This window comes from Phalangium opilio, unplaced genomic scaffold (assembly GCF_054372755.1).
Source record: "Phalangium opilio isolate 3A_F unplaced genomic scaffold, DU_Popi_V2 ptg000031l_1, whole genome shotgun sequence".
NCBI lineage: Eukaryota > Metazoa > Arthropoda > Arachnida > Opiliones > Phalangiidae > Phalangium > Phalangium opilio.
Window position 1 is genome coordinate 13,697,712 of NW_028324158.1, and position 10,465 is coordinate 13,708,176.

At 34.1% G+C, this 10,465-nt stretch overlaps 1 protein-coding gene across 2 annotated transcripts in view; it reads left to right on the plus strand.

The window, feature by feature from the left end:
• The window catches only part of Gycalpha99B (guanylate cyclase 1 soluble subunit alpha 2), a 40,896-nt gene extending 37,175 nt beyond the window's left edge, over window positions 1-3,721 (plus strand). For both annotated transcript variants that reach the window (XM_089870627.1, XM_089870628.1), the window contains one exon: window positions 2,883-3,721. In XM_089870627.1, coding sequence (XP_089726753.1) covers window positions 2,883-3,078 — 196 coding nt within the window. In that variant the 3' untranslated portion in view covers window positions 3,079-3,721. The remainder of the gene's footprint in view (window positions 1-2,882) is intronic.
• The last annotated feature ends 6,744 nt before the right edge of the window (window positions 3,722-10,465 follow it).

Sequence of the window (10,465 nt, forward strand, 5' to 3'; positions counted from 1 at the left end):
AATTTTGAGTAAATTGAACAGAGAAAATGGACTAAGTTGAACAAAGAAAATGGACTAAGTTGAACAAAGAAAATGGACTAAGTTTAACAGAGAAAATGGACTAAGTTTAACAGAGAAAATGGACTAAGTTGAACCGAGTATGAGAGAGTTGGGGGAGTAAATTTAACGGAGATTTGTGATTAAATTGAACAGAGATTTGTGAGAAAATTGAATAGAGATTTGTGAGTAAATTGAACAGAGATTTGTGAGTAAATTGGACATAGATTTGTGAGTAGATTGAACAGACAATTTTGAGTAAATTGAACAGAGAAAATGGACTAAGTTGAACAAAGAAAATGGACTAAGTTGAACAAAGAAAATGGACTAAGTTGAACAAAGAAAATGGACTAAGTTTAACAGAGAAAATGGACTAAGTTTAACAGAGAAAATGGACTAATTTGAACAGAGAAAATGGGCTAAGTTGAACAGAAAATGGAGCAGAAGAGAGTTAATAAACTTAAACTGAATAGAAAATTGAGCATAAGTTAAATAGGGAAATGAGGATAACATAGACCGAGACTTGAGCAGAAGTTGAACAGAGAACAGCCCAATAAACAGTAAATGGAGCAAACATTAAACAGAGGAAGCCTCCATTTAAGACCATTTTGTACGTTCCATTCTCTATAAATGACACCAGAATCATAAATCCTAGTTATATTACAACCTCATATCACCAAAAAAAAAAAAAAAAAAAACATTTTTAATGTACAACCTTAATGGAAAAATTCACCTTGGGGCCTAAGCATTAAACGAAAAAAAAAATTATACAGGGTGTTTCTGAAAAGTCCATCACAAATTAAGGGGCGTGTTTATGGGACCAAACTGAGCGGAAAGTACCAAAGAACATGGGGTGTACAACATTTTGTTACGGAGATATGGCCTTCCAAACATTCGCCCCTAAAACAAGGAAATATCCAAAAATGAGGAGTAACACTTAAGACCGACTAACCAGCTTGTTTAAAATTACTAGACAATTTCAATAGCCTTTAATCGAACAATTGATTTCTACCTTTACTAATCAGAAGCGTATAAATGAGTAGAAGTATGCCTACGGTGGTAATGTAAAATTAATCCCAAGTGACATGATGTTTCAAGATCTTCCCAGCACCAAGTAAAATGGTTCTGATTGAAGGGACTTTTATTAGCACAGCGTAAACAACGTTATTTTCAGGAATTAGTCCAAATGTCCACGGGCGGCATTACAAAAACGAGGCAGTCTTTCGAATGATACTTGGACATGTTGGAAGATCCCTGGCTTGTTCCTGTTATCTCAAACCGTAAAAAGCTACGCAAATCTTCATCATCACGGACAACACTCTTGTACGTTAGGTACGGCCATTAACGCCGAAACGTGGCTCTGCATTGTAATTGTTCTCTGGGCGAGTTTACTCTGTTGGAAACAAACAACACGCCCCTTAATTGGAGATGGGTTTTTCAAATACATTCGAGATGTCCTTTTAGGTTTTCTCAAGGTCATACCTAACGTACAAGAGTGTTGTCCGTGATGATGAAGATTTGCGTAGCTTTTTACGGTTTGAGATAACAGGAACAAGCCAGGGATCTTCCAACATGTCCAAGTATCATTCGAAAGACTGCCTCGTTTTTGTAATGCCGCCCGTGGACATTTGGACTAATTCCTGAAAATAACGTTGTTTACGCTGTGCTAATAAAAGTCCCTTCAATCAGAACCATTTTACTTGGTGCTGGGAAGATCTTGAAACATCATGTCACTTGGGATTAATTTTACATTACCACCGTAGGCATACTTCTACTCATTTATACGCTTCTGATTAGTAAAGGTAGAAATCAATTGTTCGATTAAAGGCTATTGAAATTGTCTAGTAATTTTAAACAAGCTGGTTAGTCGGTCTTAAGTGTTACTCCTCATTTTTGGATATTTCCTTGTTTTAGGGGCGAATGTTTGGAAGGCCATATCTCCGTAACAAAATGTTGTACACCCCATGTTCTTTGGTACTTTCCGCTCAGTTTGGTCCCATAAACACGCCCCTTAATTTGTGATGGACTTTTCAGAAACACCCTGTATACTCAAAGCTAGTTTCTTAGACAAAATTTCTCGTGCAGGAAAAGAAAATTCCTTTGAAGGGTCACAAATTTACGCTTGGTGTTAGGGAAAAAAGTATACGGACCTACTTTGGTGAAATTGAGAAAAGTATACCTCCACGCAGTACCAGTAGCGAAAGAAAGGTTAAGGGAAGTAAAGGAGTGCCGAATAGTTTCGGACCATTAGGCATCGGGCCATGCAGTAACGAGCAGAGAGATCAGTCAAGAAAGGCGGCTTTTAACATGGTCAGACAAGAATCCCTCTATAGCTATTCATACGCGGCTTGGGATACTTTCAAACTAATGACATCCTAACCTTTACCAGCGCCAACGTTCCAAGAAAAAAGAATAAAGAAACATAGCTGAAGTGTCCAGACTTAGGAAGCTATTTTTTTGTTACTGATCAACTAAGAAAAGAGAGGACCTAAGCTTGTTTCGAAAGAACTATCTGTGGTGTCCGAAAAGAAATGGTCGTTAAAATCATCTTGACCTTTATGAAGAGGGTAATCATATAGCAAAAGCATTTTACCCAAAACGCTAATCGTTTACCCTTTCACGCTCCTAGATGATTATAAACGTCTACTATTGTTATCTTGATCTAAAACTAGCTCTTTCATTGGTCAGTTAGCTTGACCGAAGACCGACCTTGTGGCAAAATGCCCTAGAAGTTACAATTTCGACTCAAAATTGAATTGATTTCCCATAAAACCATCTCACTGTATTCGGTCCCACAATTATACTCTTTTTGCAATAATTTCTTTGTATTTTATTTTTTCACTTAGTTTACTTATCAAAACGCCTGGTTTCACATTCACGGAACGTTCACCCACGTGTCTACCTCCAGGATTCCCGCCAGAAATCAAAGGCACGTGCTATTTCGTTGAAGATTACAAACACCCTAAAATTGACCCCGATACGGCTGACCTCGATGAACACATTAAAAAAGGAATGGCTGAATTAGTCGATTTAACCAAATAAAAAAGGGTAAGGATAAAGCTTAACTATAAATAAACCCAAAAACAAAACACCCCACACACGAATCCAAACCTAAAGATAAATAAATACGCATCAATAATTGCAAAAAGAAAAATAAATAAACAAACAAACAAACCAAAATGGCGCCGAGATGGGTGGGAGAAAATGGCGGGAAATTAAATTAAATATTTCGGATACCAAACAATAAAAAAATAATAAAAATCTAAAAATGAAGACACATATTTTTATCTTGAAACAAACAAAAAAGTGTATAGCCTTAATTAACCAAGGCTTAATGTTAATTAATGACCAATTGAAAACATCCCCGCCCGCGTAATGGAATATTTATTTATTCCAAATGAATGTTAACGGCACGGTAAATAATTAACTAATAAAAGATAATTATAATTAAATGAAGATTATAGCTGAATAAATTAGATAGTAAAATATATATTATACGGTATAAATAACCGTGATAAACAAACAACATATTCCCAGCACCAAACACGTGTACAACCCTAAATAATTTAAAAAAAATAACAAAAATCGATGCAAATTATATTAATTATTTCTGTAAATAATTGGACTAAATATACATATGTATACCACCGTATTTGAATGACGTCATATATGGTTCATGGGTGGGTGATAAGTGTTATTACGATAATATATATATATATATATATATATATATATATATATATATATATATATATAATTTGGGGTGGTTAGAAGCAGCCTTGGAATGCGTGTATTCTCATTGAAGTATAAACGCGAAAAGGAAATTAAATTTAAACCAATCCAAGATTGTATACGGTGTTTTGATATCAGAAGTATATTAAACCAAAAGTTGTGATAAACCGAATAAAATAGTTATAAAAAGAAGTCCTAATAGATGCACTTAAAACATAATTAACCATCGGTATTAATATATTTCTGATTATATATTATTATAATGTATATTTTGGGTCTAAAAGGTGGTGCTCTGACGGTATATTAGATGTTAATCAAAAATAATAATTAGCGTATTAATTAGTCCGTTTAGAATTGAGTTAGAAAAATAAAATTATAAAACCCGCACCGTAGATATTTCGCCAACTGGTAATTAGCGACGATATTTAAAAAGGGTTAATCAAACTTAATTCGTTAATTATGAATTAAAAAAATAAGCAATATTTATCTCAAAAAAAAATATAGAATAAATTAAAAATTACCCCAAAAAAAAAAAGAAATTCAGTGCTCATTTTTAAATAGCCGCCTAGATTAAAATTAATTAACGCTGTGTTTAATGTTAAGTGTAATTAAAATTAAAATTTACTTTTCACAAAGCGTATATTGTTATATTGAGTATACCTGTATAGATACGTTGAAAATTCACCAATAAAATATTTAAAAAGAAAAAATCATTTATTATTTCGAAATTATTTCAATATTCATGCAGTAAGGGTATAAATTCATACCTCTAACTGTTAGGTACTAATTTTTATTCCATATAATTTTGTGGTCTTATATATGGAAAACAATACTTATAATTACACAAAGAAACGTTTTGTTGGGTCTCTTAACGCTGGTGCAATGAAATCTTTCTCTTTCAAGTAGTTAAACCTAAACAGAGGAACGAGGGGACAATGACGTGGATATGTCTTTGTTAGGTTAAGTAAGAGTCATTCTAAACCTTCCTCTAGTCCCTGTCTGGTCCTTTTAAAGGAAAACCCACAAGCAGAATTTTTAAAACAAATGGTGTGGAAGCAGAAACATTAGTCTAGTCGGCTTTCCTAAGGAAAAAAGGGATTTTGCAGCCTTTCTCATTTCAAACTCTAGCTAACTCCTTCTCGGGTTAATTAATGGAATTCTTACTAAAAGATATCTAACCAAGGCTTAAGAAAAGAGAGGGTTAACGGGTTCCTTCCAAGAATTGATGGCTTTACTTCGTTCTGAGTAGGAAACACAGTAAAAAGGATTACTTGATAAATGATCAATGTGCGAAAAGGTTTCGCACCTATATGGATGGATGCAGGGAAACGGGAATGCATACAGGTAGTTGGAATCTTTGTGCACCCCCATATCTCCCAAAACAAAATCCCGCCTAGATACGTTGAGAAAATGACTGGCTACATAATCATTCCTATTGCGCTGTATGTATTCTTCAGGGAAACCATTAACGGGTACTTTTCTTTGCCTAAAAACACTAGCTCTTTTAGACAGCGAAGTTACTTCAGAAAAATGCATCATTATCACTCATCTTATAAAACATTTCTTCATCTTTTTCATCCTTTTCGGTTGGGTATGGAAAAAAGAACAAATCAAAATTAGATATTCAAATTTATCTAAATTGATTGAAAAATTTCTTTGGTATGTACAAATCAAATATTTGCGTTACGATTCAATTAATGTTTAAATAAAGGAAATTTAAAGGGAAATATTGGTACAGTACCAAAAGGTATTAAATTATTCTAAAATAATAATTGGGTTAAAAAATTTCTTGAAAACGAAATTATTTTAATCCAATTAAATTAATAAATTAATTTTACGAAGTAATTTGCATATAGGGGAGCTTATAAAATTAATGAGGGTTTTTGAGAATTTGTGACACTTCGAGATGACAAGTAACATAAAAGAAAAGGGATTAGATTCATCGTATTTCATTTCATTTCTTCAAAAATTCTAGAGAACCCTTAAGAATTGATTCTAAAATTTGAGAAATTTGAATAAGAGGCGTCGAGTATAGGTGTTTAAGAATGAAATGGGATTAAAATCGAAGGCGGAGTTTTCAATTAGGGAAAAATATAGACAATATTTATATTCCTTTGTTATACTAATTGTAAAAATAATAAATAACAAATGTAGAATACATTTCAATAAAGATAAAGGAGTTTGTGACAAATTTAAACTACGAAAAATAAAGTCATACCTGCCCTGCAAACTGCAAAGAAAGGAAAATTCAATAACTATATAGGAAAAAGGAACATAGCTATACGTTTCCTAATATAAGGGAAATAATTTGACCGGAGAAAATTCAAGGGGAAAAAATACATATATGAATATGAAACATTTTGGAAAGGTAAAAAAAAAAGAGGAGAAAGTTTGGTAAGCCTTGGCCAGCATTATTATTGATCATAGGAGAGAAATTTCAATATGAAACTAACTTTAACCCTAAACTCTAGCTTCCATTAGAGGAAACGGAAAGGTCGTAAATACAAATAGGTTTGGTCAATATCGACTATATTATTAGTTATAGGCCTAGAGTTAATCAATTTAAATTACCTAAATTTATTCATTACGTATAGGAATTTTTTTAAAAGGTTAAATTTATGTCACTGCAAGTCTGCAACTGCAACTTGCCAAGAAATTCATAGTCGATAATTTGCACTTACAAATTAATTCCTTGGACGAGTTTTAAAATTAAATAGGTGGGGGTTACTGGACCAGTTTTTGAATCCCAGAAAAGGGAGTTACTGGACCAGTTTTTAAATTCAAGAAGTGAGGGTTATTGGACCATTCAAGAAGTGGGAGGGCCCGGAGGGGCTTACTGAAGCAGTTTATAAATCGCAAATCCATAAGAAAAATAAGGAGGGGGGCCAGTTTATTATTATGAACGCAAAGGGGGGGGGGTCACTGGTCCCAAGGACTAGTTAACAGACTGGTGTTAGCCCTAAATCGAGTAGACGATACTGAATCCCCTCCCCCCCCCCTTGAAAAGGTCCTATTAATTGCAAGCTGGCAAAAAGTACACGACTCTCAGAAAATTGAAAGAAAACTAACTGAATTGGGGTCGTTTTTCTAAGGATTAAATAAAAAACCTTGAAAAAACACGGCTTTTTAGATAGCGCGTTCTTTTTGCGGTGGATATACTCTTTTATTTTTGCAGCAACTCGATTGGGAAGGGGCTCTAGCCTTCTAAAAGGGTTTTTTTCCAGCTCTTTTGATTCACTTCTTCATATTTTAGCTTTCTTTTTAACGGCCATAAAGGCAAACCTTAAAAAAACCACCACCCCTCAAAAAACCGCTAAACCAACCCGCCAAAAGTTAAAGAAAAAAATAATAAAATAATATTAAGGACTTCAGCATTGATTTCTCTATCCCAATATGGCGGCTGTTATATTGGTCTGGAACTTGGGAGCAAAGAGGAAACAAGAAGATGGAGACCTGTTTAAAATTAGAAGACTTTTCCCCGCTTTTCTCCGTCCTTATCAAGGCCAAATTTTAAAACTCAGTGAAATTTCCATCAGTTTTCAGGGAACTTCTAGTTTCTTTTCGATTTCCCTGATATTTCCCTACATTATTTTGGCCATATTTTCAAATTCCACGAGATTTCCCACCTTATTTTTCGCATATTTTCAAACTCCAAGAAAATTCCGACATTGCATTGCGCGTATTTTCAAATACCATGAGTTTTCCTGGAACTTATAGTCCCATTATCAAAACTCCTTGACCTTTACCCGACTTTCACAAAATTTCCCTGACGCGTGGTTATCAAGGCGATACCAATAAAATAATATTTGGAAAAATTAAATAATCAGCTCAAAAAACCGCGAAACCTTTTCACATTCTCGGTGTTTAATTTTCCATGATTTTTCCCGCCATATTCCTTTAAAAATCCGCGAAAACTCCATCGAATCCCGTCTGGGGGACCCAACAGCCAACCCTTTCTTTCTCTTATGTGTTTTCAGCCTCTACAATCCCTAAAATTATTACCTGCCAGGTTAAAAGAATGAAAAATACGTTTTTTCTGTATACACAGCGAAGAGCCTCTAGAATCCAAAGACGCTAATACATTTATCTTATTGAGAAAAGAAAGTAAAATCACGTTGGAGGTCCCAAAATTAATCCCTATGCCTAAAAAAGCGAGTACTCAAGAAAAGAATGAATTGTTATGGATGTCACATTTTAATACGCCAAAAACCTTTTCCCAAGTTATATTTGAAGGCACGCAAAGTAAGGACTAGAATTATTAAATGGTCGAAATTCCCAATAAGTCAATATAATTTTAGAAAAAAAATAGGGATCCTCTTCGCTAGAAAATAACATGGTTCATACAACTTTTTTGAAAACCAATTTCCCTGAGGTTTTTTGTCAACTATTTATTTTCCCGAGTTTTGCAGGTTTGTATGAACCCTGAATAATGAATATATCAATTGGAACCATTTTTCTCTCTAAAATGTTGAAGAAGATACAATTAAGCGGAAAGCCTAACGCGCAAGTCACAAGCTAATAGCCCGCATCGTTTAGACTTTAGAAGTCCATCAAACGTTACGGCAAAAAAGCAAAAAAATACTTGACTAAAATCTTACTGAACTGACAAAGTTTCCTACACGCAGACAGCTATAGACTTATCATTTTCTAGCGTGTGCCCTTGATAAAAAGAGTTTTTGATGTAGAAAGTACACGTTCGCTATGTATGTACAATCTCCTTTAGTCTCTTAGCTCCTTGTGAAGAAACGTATAAAAATAGTAGTACCACAATCAGGATCGTTTTCAAACTCAAAATGGCTATAACAGACACTGATACAAGGTGCTAAAGAACTATATAATGTAATATGTTTTACGGAGGAAATGGTTCGGTGAAAGGGATGGATATCGTATCAATATATATATATATAGCAGTCACCGATTGGGAATTATGTCTGTCAACAGATTCAACATATCTGGTTTTTGGTTGGCCTTTCTGTAACCATGTTTACTGGTACACGCCCCCCGAACATATCTTGACAACGTAGATTGTAAATAGGCATAATAAAAGCAAAAGGCTGGACCATATGCCAAGAAATAAAGCAAAATAAATTCTGAGCATCTTGTCTAGAATGGTAATGGATCACTTACATTTTAGTTAAAACTAATAATTGTTGTTTCTCTTTCAGGAATATCAATTTTCCTGTGATTAATTTCCTTGCTGTTTTAATTTATAGCAAGCACTTAATAAAATTGGGTAAAAAGGGACTAGTACATCCCTGATGAGGTTTTAAAATTTTTAATATTTCTTTTAACCTATTTTCCAAGCCGTTATTGATTGGATAATATTCCCAAGTGACGTATTAAGCTTAGAAAGATGATATAATCTTCAATTAAAATGTATTTTTTTTCTGCCTTGTAATTTTGAGAGCGAGTTTAATTAATTGCCAAGAATTGTGCCAATTTTAAGTTAAAAGATTTAGCCTTGCATGGGGTACCATTCTTTTTATTTCAATAATCCAAATAAAGAATGATTTATTTAGCTAATTAAATAAATTTTTAATTAGGTTTTAATTATAATATGAGGGTGTTTCAAAAAGGGAGGACCAAAATATGGAAAATAAATTTTTTGACGAAAATGTTATATAACTTCATGTCCAAATCCAATTTGTCCCTCCCACAATGGACACCAGTCTTAAAGTTATGATTGACCCCTTAACTTTGGTCGACTAGAACCTGTATTTTTTCCATAAAATTAACTTATAAAACTTATTATTCTATACTTATGAAATTTGCGAGTGCAAATTGAACATCGGGTTTTGACAGCATCAAACAAATAATTTAAAATATTTTGGAAAATTCTTTAAGAATAAAAGAAGAGAAGGTTATTGAAAAGGGATGGACATCGGCCATCGGGTCAGTAAGTATACGTGGTAAAATGACAGGGAGAGCGAGAGCATCGACTCCTAACGCGTTCATATCGCGAGCAAGGTCTAAAGAGAAGAAAAAAGGTCCAAAATAAGAATTAAAGCAATCCATCATGGAAGGAAGACGCTAGTGGCAAGCGTAAGATAGCGTCCGAAGGCGCCTCTGGATTTCTATAATTCGACGTCAATAATAGAATCATGCCCCAAACCTCCCGCATTTTCTTTTTGGCATCTAACAAGAGGTTGGATACTTCTAATGAACTATAATTTACTAACAGGGATAATAGATGTTTTAAGAGGGATTCGAAGGAAGAGGGAAAATGTGGTGTCATGCGCAGTAGGACCGCGTCTACCGGAATTCTAGTTTTTTAGTCGGAATATACGTGAAAAGGCTCGTGCGGTTCTCATCCCTCTTAAAACATCTAATATTCCTGGCAGGAATATGGACCTGGAGTTAAACATTTCCCACGTCGAATGTTCTACCTCTTGGTTATGTCCAAGTTCTCGCGCGGCTCTATCACATCGTCGTCTATAAAGTTTTTATTTTTTTTTTCTTTCTTCTCATCCCAGTTCTCTCAGTTCATCCTCTGTATAGAGGGATGTTTCGAATCAATTCCCATTTATCAGCTGCCTAAGACCGTAATGACGTATCGATGATACCCAACATCATCTCTCCTATAACACCCTTTACACCCCTAGTGACCAGTCAGTCAAAAAATAAAAAAAATATAAAAAAATAAATCATTTCTTTCTCATCTTAAGAAAGTGATAAAAGCGAATGGTCGAAGAAGTTA